This window comes from Penaeus vannamei, chromosome 1, assembly GCF_042767895.1.
Source record: "Penaeus vannamei isolate JL-2024 chromosome 1, ASM4276789v1, whole genome shotgun sequence".
Taxonomy (NCBI): domain Eukaryota; kingdom Metazoa; phylum Arthropoda; class Malacostraca; order Decapoda; family Penaeidae; genus Penaeus; species Penaeus vannamei.
In genome coordinates this window covers 54,514,673-54,528,227 of record NC_091549.1, presented here as the reverse complement: position 1 = coordinate 54,528,227, position 13,555 = coordinate 54,514,673, and the positions used below count along the sequence as shown (strand labels likewise).

General features: G+C 37.6%; 2 protein-coding genes across 3 annotated transcripts in view; both read left to right on the top strand.

Moving 5' to 3' along the window:
- Positions 1-252: 252 nt before the first annotated feature.
- Positions 253-1,048, top strand: LOC138863001 (uncharacterized). The gene has a single exon (XM_070126489.1). It carries the CDS (start codon positions 269-271, stop codon positions 1,046-1,048), a length of 780 nt encoding a protein of 259 aa, XP_069982590.1. The 5' UTR covers positions 253-268.
- Positions 1,049-8,920: 7,872 nt separating this feature from the next.
- The window catches only part of LOC113824679 (Helicase with zinc finger), a 30,392-nt gene continuing 25,757 nt past the window's right edge, over positions 8,921-13,555 (top strand). For both annotated transcript variants that reach the window (XM_027377448.2, XM_027377447.2), the window contains exon 1: positions 8,921-9,001. The gene's annotated coding sequence lies outside the window, so the exon portion shown is untranslated. The remainder of the gene's footprint in view (positions 9,002-13,555) is intronic.

Below are 13,555 nucleotides of genomic sequence, written 5' to 3'. Positions count from 1 at the left end.
AGAAAAAATATAAAATCGCTATAAAATTATATTAACGGTAGTAAAAACATGAAAATAGTGGAAATAGTACGACAGTAATAATACTCAAACATAATAACAGTGATAATGTGTTTTATCAGTTTTTTATCATTGGCTCCTATTTCTTCTTGCTCTATTTCCCTTTCCGGCAGGTGTGGGCTAAGCTGGTCTTCCGGAGCCCCGTTTCCCTTCAAGCATCGGCTGCACACGAGATCCGCCCTTATCGCCGACCTTGGCCCTTAAGCGTACCATGAAGGAAGTATTGGTGATATCAATGGCGCTGTTGCAGCTGCAGTTTTGGCCACCGTCCACGGCAGAAAAACCGCTCGCCATTTTCAGGGGGACGATGTTGTCGAAAGCCAGGCTCTTGACCGCCTCGAAGTTCTTCAGATTCTTCCCCCACTCCCCCGGGGCGCCTTCCATCTTCGCGTGTTCGAAGGGCTGCGAGGAAGAAAGTCGGTGCCTCCTGTGGTGCCACGACGCCCTCAACACCACGTGTTTCATGTCCAACCTGATCGTGATGCCCAACTACGAGGAAACCAACATGAGCGACGCCATCCCTTGCTTCACGCGGCAGCAGAAGGACCTGGCCACGGGCGCTGTCATCGACGGTTCCCCCGAGAACCCGAACCTAAGCGAGCGCGCCAAAACGAATCTGGTGGACGGCTTCTACGACAAGACTCTCCCGCACTGTTACATGACGAAGAACCTCGTGAAGCCTTGGTTTATGCTAGACTTCGGGACTCCTACGGCTTTCTACCTCGTGAAACTCAGAGTTCAGGAAACTGGCATGATCGAAAAGATACAAGCCGTGAGAGACCTTGAGGCACGAACAGGAGACGCGCTTCCTGCGACACCTGGAGACTTCAGCGCCTTCAGGATGTTCGGAGTGTTTCCTGGACCCTGTGCAGATTTCGGTCAAGAGATCATCTTCAGGGTTAAGGTTCCAGTGATAGCCAGGTTCCTCTCCGTTCAACACGTAGGTGACGTGAAGAACGCTATTCAAATTTGTCATTTAGAAGTTTATTAAAGAATGAGACAAAACAAAAACATTCATATGAAGAGAAAAACAAAGAATGAAACAAAACAAAAACATTCATATGAATAGAAAAACAAAGAATGAAACAAAACAAAAACATTCATATGAAGAGAAAAACAAAGAATGAAACAAAAAAACATTCATATGAAGAGAAAAACGAAGAATGAAACAAAACAAAAACATTCATATGAAGAGAAAAACAAAGAATGAAACAAAACAAAAACATTCATATGAAGAGAAAAACAAAGAATGAAACAAAAAAACATTCATATGAAGAGAAAAACGAAGAATGAAACAAAACAAAAACATTCATATGAAGAGAAAAACAAAGAATGAAACAAAACAAAAACATTCATATGAAGAGAAAAACAAAAAATGAAACAAAACAAAAACATTCATATGAAGAGAAAAAACAAAGAATGAAACAAAACAAAAACATTCATATGAAGAGAAAAACAAAGAATGAAACAAAAAAACATTCATATGAAGAGAAAAACGAAGAATGAAACAAAACAAAAACATTCATATGAAGAGAAAAACAAAGAATGAAACAAAACAAAAACATTCATATGAAGAGAAAAACAAAGAATGAAACAAAAAAACATTCATATGAAGAGAAAAACGAAGAATGAAACAAAACAAAAACATTCATATGAAGAGAAAAACAAAGAATGAAACAAAACAAAAACATTCATATGAAGAGAAAAACGAAGAATGAAACAAAACAAAAACATTCATATGAAGAGAAAAACAAAGAATGAAACAAAACAAAAACATTCATATGAAGAGAAAAACAAAGAATGAAACAAAACAAAAACATTCATATGAAGAGGAAAAACAAGTGAATCACCAGTGAGTAGAAAATATCTTGTATGATAGAGAAATAAGGAAATGTACTTCAACAGCCCCCCCCCCTCCCTAAAAAGGGTCTTTAACCTATAAAAAAAAATTAGCATGCAGCTCTGGAAACGATCTGTAGAAGGACTAGGAACAATGTATATTCACCAAGAGATATATACGTGTGTAAAATAACAAGGTTTGACAAATGTTTTTTTGTGTTATTAACAGTACCTACTAATTAATAGGTCCTTAATGACCTATAGGAGATTAGAATTAAAAGCTTTATGAAATTTTTTTTCTAGGGCAAATTGTTATATAGTATCAATGCATTAATTACTGTATACACTTTGATTCCTATTTTTCGAATGTGTGTCCTGGATCATTTATAATGATTCTGAAACCACTTAGCGAGAACCAAACTAAATATAATGATGATAATGTTAATGATAACAATATAAAATGGGTTTGATAGTAGTAACACAATGTGGTTGAGCCATTGAGGTACAGTGAACCCTCGTTTTTCGCGGGGGTTACGTTCCAAAAAGAACCCGTGATAGGCGAAATCCGTGAAGTAGTAACCTTTATTTTTTTATAATTTTTATATAATGAAATACTCTACAATACATTGAAACCAAAGAACAAAATCTTTTTACAGGCCCAAGCATTTGTTTAACAAATAAATGCACTGTATAAACGTTTTTTTTTTTACAAATAATTACTGTACTGTAAAATAATAATTTTAATCATCAATACGAACTGAAGGCTTCATGGGTTTTAGAGAAAATTGGCAAACTTAAATTTGGCAAGCTGTTTTACGTACATGTACATATTAAACCGTAACGTTATTGACACAGGTAGAGAAGAAGCGGAGAGACTGTTTAGCCAATCAGAATGCAGAACACAATGCAAATCCGTGAAGCAGCGAGAACGCGAAAGGTGAACCGCGTTATAGCGAAGGTTCACTGTATTTGACAACTATTCGAAGACTACAAGTAATCATTTTACTGTTTGACAGTCGAATACGTGATATGATTTGCCTATCAAGTTAGTATTCACATGGGTTGGTTATAATAAGGAGATATTAAAATAAATAATCTGTATGATTATCCTTTTCATCCTAAAAGTGTTTTGATTATTCGTTTCTGAGCATGAATGATTTAAGAACCTGTAACACATCCATAATGTTTAACTGTGTTTAGTTTGTGTGTTATTAACAATTCAAATTATAGACAAGTGGGTAGTACATGTTCATTTACATAGAAGACATGATTTTCGAGAATTAAACTCTTGCCTTAATTTTCAAAATAAACCTGACAGTTTTCCATGATAAAGCTTTTGGTATTTTCGTATTAATTTTAGTCAAGTGGGCAATAGGCACAGTACATTTTCTTTTGCTGAAATTATGATAAGCATTTTTATTAATTCATTTATTTATTATTATTATTTATTATTATTATTATTTATTTATTTTTATTTATTTTTTTTTTTTTAGAATAGAGCTATTTCTTTTTTATGTGCTCGTATACCTGCTACTAATATATATATATATATATATATATATATATATATATATATATATATATATATATATATATATATATATATATGCGTATGTGTATGTATTGTAAAGGCAAGTCAAATACTTTGCATGTGTGTAATTCCTGTTAGAAGATTTTGCCAATCGTGTTTCTCAAAAGAAGGCATTTTCTGTCTATAATATTCATGTCTTTCTCAAGCACTAGGTTTGGAAAATGTACGGCCAAAGGGGCAACAGAAGGGACAGTTTTCATCAGTACTTTTCACGGATTTAGAATCTCAAAGACTGAAGTGTTGAATCTCTTTAAAATCTGCGAGATTCCCTGTGTATAAAAATCGGGACATAAACTAAAAGCATCCAAAAATTGTTTGTCAGTCTCTTCGCATAACTAGACAAAGTTACTTCGAAATACACCTTTTCTTATAAAAAACAGTTAACAGTTAAAAGTTAAAAGTTAACAGTTACTCCGAGATACGCCTTTAATTAAAAAAAATAGTTTGCTGGGTCTATTTACTTTGTTTCAAAGAATTGGATTTCGAGTTGATCGGTTTTAAGTAGCATTCAAGCATAGTCTCCAGAACAGTTGAAACTCTGCTGTTTATTGTATAAAAGTTTGGATCTTCGGCTTCCATTTCTGTTTCATTAAAAACGGGAAACATAAGCTTCTCGAGGGTAGACTCAGCTGGCAGGAGTTTTAGGGCTGGTAACTGTTCAAGCAATATTTTCCCGTTATGAAGTGACAAATATCTGGTTTATGGTAATATTTGATGTGGTTTCACTTTCGTAAATCCTACTTTTTTCAAAGATTTGTGTCTTCTTAGGTGACAAAAATAAGTTTTGGGGTATAACTTTAATCAGTCGGACAAATATCTGGTTTATGGTAATATTTCATGGGGTTTCACATTCATAAATCCTAAGCTTTTTTCAAAGATTTGTGTCTTCTCAGGTGACAAAAATAAGTTTTAATGTATAACTTTGATCAGTCGGCAAGGATGCGCAAAGATTTAAGAAATGACATACTGCATTATATATAGATTGATTGACAATGTTTTTAGCAAAGATGAAAGTGACTGATGAGTTACCGTCATCGCACGAGCCCCATCCCCGGCAATATCATGTTTACTGGAAATATTTCCATCATGAAACACAGACTGAAAACATTCATAAAAACTGCCGTGGAGGCTCGATCTTGGGGAAGAAATGATTAAAACGAATCCTTAATGCTCTCAGAGGTATACAGCCGGTTTGTTAAAATTGTGCCAGACCCGACCCAGTGAATTTTCATAAATACAGATGCATATAAATAAAGGCATATCTGTCTATATATCTCATAGATATACATTTAACCATCTATTTGCGGGTTTGATATGCATGTCTAGACTGATGAATATGCATTCATTTCTTTATTTATGCATGTAAAGTATACGAATATTCTTTGGGTCGGGCCTTGCACAATTCTAACAAACCGGCCGATAAACTCTAGCAAACTTTAGGGTATTTTATCATTTAAAAATGGCAATTGGGAACGGAATTTTAAGTTTTTTTTCGGCCTTCTTTACTTTTCTCTCTATGTCTCGCCTTCATTCACACACCATACGTTGAGCACTTTCAGCAATCTTTTGACGCTTTGTTATTTCAGATTTACCGCCTTCCCTCCCCACGTCTTGCATTGGAAATAAAGAGAGCCCAGCTGTTAATGTATTTTTGCGTGTATGACTGGCGTTTCCGCTTGGGTGGGGTAGACATGTAACTAATCTGATTGTCACCCGTCTTCATTGCAACTGTCGATTTCCAAATTTCCGGTTGATTTAAGGACATCATACGGACAAGCACTTCACGAAACAGGGACGAATCTACATGAGCAGTGGTCAGTTAAGCTAAGGTCACACTAGTCTGGCCAGCTACAGCTTTTGACTGGTCAGCTGACCTGACTTCGACGAGGGTGCCTAGGGATCCCAGGACAGAGAAGACTAGTGTGATAGCTTTACATGCCGACATATCCCCTCCCCCTTCTCTCTCTCTCTCTCTCTCTCTCTCTCTCTCTCTCTCTCTCTCTCTCTCTCTCTCTCTCTCTCTCTCTCTCTCTCTCTCTCTCTCTCTCTCTCTCTCTCCTATTACACAAGCATTATAAACCATACACGAGCAATTTTCCTAAAAATAACTTTGTCAAGTCTCAGCTCTTTACAAAGTCTACAAGTTTAGCTCCTCCCCTTCCCTAAAATCTGCCCACTCCTGCCCCACTAGAAAAGACGGCTCATCCTAACTTCTGCACTGGGTTCACAATTTAAATTTTTAGAAATGCATTGGAAGACCTTTCAGTGCCGGATGCCCTCCGTTCTCAAACGACCATTTTCTGGATATTAGAATGAAGGGCTATGTCTTTGGAGGTGGTGCATAGAAGTCGGATCCTGCTCGGCAAGGTAAGATGACTCATGACCTGTATCAGCTGCAAACGAGGCAATCTCGTCATTTCTGGCAGTGGTGGCAGAAGCTGTGAAGCTGTTAGATGCAGCTCGAGCAAGCTTTACTAGCAAGTTTAGCAGTCTCGACCATAAAATATCACTTGTTCAAAATGTAAACAATATGTTAGATTACTTTGTAAATTCCCATGGCCAGCATTCTGTCGGATTCCAGGAAATTAATTTCCTAATAATTTCTCAAAGTTTTATTCCTGAACGTGGTTTCTTAATGATAGTGGATCACATAACAAATGTGAAAATACACACACACCTGGTGCACATGTTAAGAGAATGAAAATGTGCCTCGGACAATATATTCCACTACAGGAAAAAAAAAAATCCAACGATAGCTTTGTGAAGTACAAAACACACAAACAAAATGCGGTAATTTAACAGAAACACGAAGAGTATATATCTTCCCAGTGCAAGAAATATACTTGACCGGCTTCCACTATATCTTCGCCTTAGACCGGTTTCAATTATATCTGTATCTTCGACCAAGATAGAGTCTAAACCGGTCAAATAATCTCTTGCGGTGGGAAGATATCCGCGCTTATTCACACCTCTCCATTTATAGACCGACAGAGAGGGGGAGAAAGAGAGGGAGAGAGAGTAGTGTGACGGATAAAAAGCAAGAGAAAGAGAGTGAGAAGACAGAAATATTCAGAGAGAGAACCATAGACCAATTAAGCGTTAAAACATTCCAAAATTGAAAAAGTGATAATATAATAAAACACTGATGATGATGATGATGATGATAGTAACAAGTCAATATGGTTATTATAATATTCATAATAATAGCAATTCTAATAATGATTATAATGACAATAAAATTCCAAACTTCTGTCATATAGGGCAAAATATATACGTTGTGTATCTTTCGAAATTTATAATATTGAAATATATATCTATTAACATATTCATTAAAAAGATTACTCCTCCTCCCTAGCCCCCCCCCCCTCCACCCCCCCTACCCTCTTCTTTTCGTTCTTTCAACGTAAACAATACAAGAGGAAGCCGACTTGTTAAAAAAAAAAAATTGCTAAAAGAGATGGTATGTGCTCCTTCCAGCTGTAAGCCTGTGGTAGTAGTAATGAAGATAATTTTTAGCATTAGCATGTAAAAAAAAAAAAAAAAAAAAAAAAAAAGTGATAACCAACATGTAGTGTTAGATATGAGTCAGTTACCACACCTCGATCAATACTGCAATATTCCAACAAACAGTTACAAAACGGTGGCAATAATCGAGTAAATATAACGTTTATCCGATATATGCATTAATTTCGAAATTCGGTCGATAAAACCTTGGAATTATTTGCATTGTTTGTTATCTTGGAGGAAATCATGTTCCCAGCGCGTTACGTCATAGGAGTTATTACATTGTTTGTTCCAGAAAGACAGGTGAAGCTTTGCACATATGTGTAATGGTAGATACAATTATGTTAAAATTACACATAAATTTGTGATCAATTTCCATTTACTAATACTTCTAGGGGATTTTGGGAGGCATTCCACTAGTTATAATTAAATATGAAGCCTGAAGGTCGTCGCTCATTCTTCCTTGCATATTACATGGACACAGACCTTCGTAGATAGGATATTATTAGATTGGTCAAACAAATGCCATGTTTACTTGTTCCCTGCTGTTACGTCCACAAAAAATGCAGTAATATATGATTAATGCACTACGGAATATTCACGACAGACCGAAATTGGTCATTTTTGTCTCAGCACATTAGTAATTCAAGGAAAAGAAACGGCATTTTAACAGACAAGTATTCACGTATAACAAAAGTTGAAATGAAACAAAATCATAATTATGTTCGGTAAACCTTGCATTACAAGCAAATTAACAACTGCTATTTTTATGGTGGGGGGGGGGGGGTAATTCGGCGTTGAGAAGCAACGTTCCTTCCTTCAACTCTTCTTACTTACAGGAAAAGAAACAAAAATAATCATGCCTATCGATGGAGTCCATAAACACGCAAATGTTTACACGCCGTTATTATCGCGTAGTCAGCTCAGTGTAGTGATAAGTCATGAGAAACGTAAATGGGAAACAGGAAACCAAAACCAAATGGTGATGGTTGACAAAGTCTCTCTCTCTCTCTCTCTCTCTCTCTCTCTCTCTCTCTCTCTCTCTCTCTCTCTCTCTCTCTCTCTCTCTCTCTCTCTCTCTCTCTCTCTCTCTCTCTCTCTCTCTCTCTCTCTCTCTTTCGTTTTCACACATACACATAGAAGGGGGGTGGGCGAGCGGGCGCCCCCCCACCCACACACAAACATGCGCGCGCGCGCGCGAGAGAGAGAGAGATGAGAGAGAGAGAGAGAGAGAGAGAGAGAGAGAGAGAGAGAGAGAGAGAGAGAGAGAGAGAGAGAGAGAGAGAGAGAGCAAACAGAGAGAAAAAACAGGAACAGAGTGAGAGAAACAGAGAGTGAGAGAAACAGAGAGTGAGAGAAACAGAGAGTGAGAGAAACAGAGTGAGAGAAACAGAGTGAGAGAAACAGAGAGAGTGAGAGAAACAGAGAGTGAGAGAAACAGAGAGTGAGAGAAACAGAGATAGAGAGAGAGAGAGAGTGAGAGAAACCGAGAGAGAGAGATAGATAGAGAGAGGAGAGAGAGAGAGAGAGAGAGAGAGAGAGAGAGAGAGAGAGAGAGAGGAGAGAGAGAGAGAGAGAGAGAGAGAGAGAGAGAGAGAGAGAGAGAGAGAGTGAGTGAGAGAGAGAGAGAGAGAGAGAAGAATGAAAGGGCGGAGCAAAATGACAGAGAGGAGAAGGGGAGAGGGAGAGAAAGAGAGACCTTGGTAGTGCAGTTGTGTTGTTGGTTACCAAGCTCTCCCGGTTACCATCGAGGAAGCGAAACGTGGAAGAAGATCTACCAACTACGGAAGAAAAAGATTGATACAATGCGGCGAATGTCGATCTACTTGACCGATGAAGTCATGATAAACGTCATAGAGAACATTTTTATTTTATCCATCGACTTCATCCACGAGCCTTGACACAGAGCGAGGAAACACTCCGTTCTCGTTTCCTCAATTGAGGCAAGGAGCCATGTTTGTTTATGTTCATCCCTTGGAGATCCCTGGTCGCTCCTCGTCTCCCTCGTGTGTGAGTCTCCTAGCTCTATTTCCCCCTCTGTATTTCGCCTATGAGCTCGTTTCCTTGGCCGGCTTGAGGGGCAAGAGACTCCTGTAGGCGACGTGAGCGAGATTCAGAGAGGGATGGCTGTCTTTTGGGGGGGCAGGGACGAGAGGGCTTTGGGAAGGAAGATTTTGAATAAATTTCTCTAATTCACCCTGTACCTGAGGATTATTTTTAAAATCTCTCTGTCGAGGTGATACGTAATAGGTTTAGAGCAAATGGTAGGACAGTTGGGAATAAAGATGTTCTCGTATTGAATTAGATAAAACAAAGCCAGGGAATGTAGACCCAGTCATAGGCCTATTCGTACTTGCGGTGGAAAACATTAGAACTGCTAACTAGAAATACAAAATAAAGTATTTGACTCAAATATTACAATGATAATAAAACCCCATTCCATAGAATTCGTAGAGATCAAAAGGAGATATAAGATATATAATAAAAAGAGCCCTTGTCTTTGAAATGAGAAGTGCCTTTGTTCACATTGATGTCTTGGAATTGTATTGATTTGTGATCTAGGAATTACTTTAACTTACAAACGTTTATTGCAAATGATTTGTCCTGTGAAAATAATCTGTACAGTGTCAGTTGAAGTAGATTAGTTCATGCTTCTGTAATACTTTCAAGATGTAAAGACCTACATATGAGATGGTATTGTACCTAGTGTTGATTAGGGTTTTGATTGCATCCAAGTGGAAGCTGAAGATTGGAAATTATGAAATTGCATAGAATTGCATGTTTTCTTACTATTTTTTATATTTCAGATGGATTAATTTCAGATATAGGCCTACATATGTAGTTATGATGTATGATAAGTTGTTAGATATAGGCCTACATTTGTAATTAGGATGTATGACAAGTTGTTAGATATAGGCCTACATGTGTATTTAGGATGTATGATAAGTTGCCTGAAAAGGATTATAAGATGGATTATAAGAGTAATCATAAACAAAAGACTTTATTTATTTTTTTGTGTTTTGTTTTATCAATTTATTTATTTTTTATTTTTCTTATTCCTATTCTTTTAAATTTATGTATTTCAGAGAGAGGAGGGGATGGTATTATATGTTTATGAATATTCTTATCAGATCAGTTAATATATGCTTGTTGCATTTTTAAATAGACATTAGAAACATAACCATTTTTTGACAATTAGTCTCACTTTTCACCTTACTCCAGAAACAAAAAGATGTAGAGGGCCAGGAATTTCCTGGGGATAATGTAATCTCAATGCATTTTCTGGGAATTTTATAGAATCAGTCCACATCTCAGTGATTTTTTAGTTTTGTACAGCCTTGCAATGATTTGTTTCTGTTATTCATCATTTTATGTGCATAAATCCCTTGTTTTCTAATGTGAATGACTGAAAAAGTATCGGTAGCTGTATATTAAATAACCCCCACCTGCTGTATATTAAGTATTACTTCTGCCATTCTGGGGAATCCACAAACAAAACCTTCCATACCCCAGAGCTTTGTCCTTAGACCCCAGCCTTATCACTGTATATCCCTATTGGGGTTTCGGCCACCTGACCACCCTTCTCATCGCTATGGACTTTTGTAATACATATTATCATACAATGGTTTTAGTTAGTGGCTGGCAGTGATATAATAGTATTATATCATTGTTTTTGTTGCCAGGCACTAACAAAAACTACTATAAATGCATACTAGACACCTTAAGGAATCACTGAAAGTAATTTTAATGGATTTTGAAATGTGGGTATAGTTTCAGTGTCATGCCCATACAGTATAAGGTAAAATTGGCTTGTAAATTGCTGTGACGTGGCATACCCTCTGGCCCTTGCCCGAGGAAAGGGTAGATTCACCTTCCGACAAACATTGTCTTTATCTTAGTATGCATAGCAAGATAGAGCTGAAACTCAGAGCACTGAGTAGACATGGGTTGTGAATGGCACTTTCCGGGATATTTTATATGTGTATTTCTGCCTACGTTCTAAATGTGGCACTTTTTAGCATCTTACATATATAATTGCAACATTCACAGAACCTACAAATGGGAAGGAACACATCAGCTGACAGTATTTCTTTCCCTGCAGTATTGGGTGCAATTTGATATTTTTTTCACACTCTTGACCTTCGAAGGTATATATGCATGATTATTTTGCTTTGCATGATCTATTATAATGCATATATTTGACCTCACTTGTTTAGTGGGTAGGGATATTAAAACGATGGCACCATTCTGATTATTTATTATTAAAGCAACTCTGGAAGATAAATTCCCATTGCTGTAGAGAGCAGAGGAATGGAAGTAGATATAGAAATATCTACACAGAGTGCAGAAAGGTGAAGCTAACTGGGAAAATAACTTCAGTCTCCTTCCTGGTGCAATTCCTGAAACAGCAGTTTATAACATTAGCCATTGCTGATTTTAGATATTGCTGTTTAACCCATTTACGACAGGTGTCCCATATATGAGACACCCAGAAAAATAAACATTGCTGGTCATCCCGCTAGTGTGATGTTGGATCGGAGCTTGCGCTCTGAATACATCGCGGGCATATTCCGGGCCGGCCCCGCACGCCAGTTTTGTTGCCGCCCAGAAACTATTATTTTCGGCTTCAAAATATACCGCTGTTAGTGGGTTAATGGGACTTCCATTATTTTAAAGAGCAGACACAGATTTTTTAAACAATTAACCCATTGGACCCAGTTGCATCACGGAAATCACAGTGTCGTAAACCTGGGCAGTGGGTTACGTAAGTGGCCAACATCCCGTGTGCAGCACATAGGCCTGGCGCACATGAACACCCATGAGCAGTGACAATACTGTGCCTCCTTTTTTTGTGTAAATTTTACTAGCTTTATTGCCATTTTCCAATGTCCATATTTGTCTTTTGATTTGCTTTATCCATTTGGTAATAGCTTATTTTCCTTGCACAGACTCCATATCATCTCTCTATGTAGTAATTCGCTCATTGCAAGAAAAAGACAAGAAAACATGGAACATTTGGTTATTTGTCATATATCTAATTTTTTCGTAATTTTCAATTTTATGTAATGCAACCTGCGCTGCTGGTCACAGTGATCAGGAATACGGTGTGCAGCACAGAAATGGCAACCTCCCTGGAGTTGGCACTCTTCCGGTCACTGTTTACGCAGGTTACATTCCACACTTGTTTGTCGATGGGAATAAAGCTAAAGCCCCCTTCTAAGCACCAAATGAGTCAAATGACACTCCAAGAGATTTGTGCACTCATGGCGAGTCTTTTCCGTCACCCTTGCAATAATTCTTACTATATTTACAATATTTTCTCTCAGAAGCTCAACCAAGTGTAAGAGGCTCTCATATGATTGGTTAATCTAATGCCACTGGGAAAATGTTGTGTTCACTTTAGTATTGTTTTATTTGATGTCTCTGCTTAGTGCTTAGCCAATGCTTAGCCACAAAGGAGTCACCTGATTTCACCTTTCCTTGAGTTTGGGTGAAAATACTTTTTCATTACTAATGCTATCAATATTGATATTGATATTTTTATTATAAACATCATAGTTACTATAGTGTTACTGACATTACTAACAACAATATTAAATACCTGAAAATATAATAGAAACTCAAAGAAATGGGTAAACAGGCGAGACAGATAGTCCTTGTAATTGGCTCATTGGGGACTTAGAATTTGCAGAGCCATCTATGTGTTGAAACAATTACTAAATTAACCACACAGTGGGCATGGCATATACGCACATGCTATCCCCAGCAGCATGTAGTTAAGAGAGAAAAGGGGACACCAAAGAAGAGAGTGAATGAAGGGGTTTATGATGTACATGCCTTATATTGCAATAATTCTAATTTTGTACTTATGTTTTTTCACAAGAACAAAAAGAGGCAGGGCTGACAATAAAAGAGCTAGTATAATTGGTTCAGGGAAACAAGGGGATACCAAGAGAATGGGGGACTGGGGATATCTTTTAGACGGTTGTATATGCCATATATTGCAAAAATTCTAGGTGGGACAAAATCAGGATCTGCTTGTATAATAGGCTTAAGGAGACAAAGGGGCACAAGGTGAGGAAGTGGTTTAGGTGATGTAGTTGGAAGAAACTTGTTAAGCAGTAATAATTTTGCATACCCATACTCTCTACCTTTCTTTGACTGCAAAAAAATAATCTAAGCAGACAGAGAAAAAATTTATTATTGCTGTATCAAGATGGTAATAGGCAGTCTTCCTCTAACAGATTTTATATTATCTCTCTAGGTAGTCTGGAACAATGTGTTGTTTGTGTAATATTTCCATATTTTGTATCATTCAGTTTTCTGCCACACATGAAGTGCCGCTTGTCATAGCCAGGAATAGGAACTTTAGTAAACTGGAAAATGTTTCCTCTGTGGAGCTGGTGTTATTCCAGCCATGGCTCATGGCTACCAAGTACTGAAGCTCCAGAATCCAGACCAAGAGCAGTGTCCTGCAATCCTCCAACTGACTATGACAAGCAGCAGCAACACGGGCTACCCAGTCCTTGGCCGACTGGGAAGCCACTCCAGCTCCCTCGTAGA

Coding starts and splice junctions, on each gene's coding strand:
- LOC138863001 (XM_070126489.1), top strand. CDS start 269: ATGAAGGAAGTATTGGTGATATCAATGGCGCTGTTGCAGCTGCAGTTT.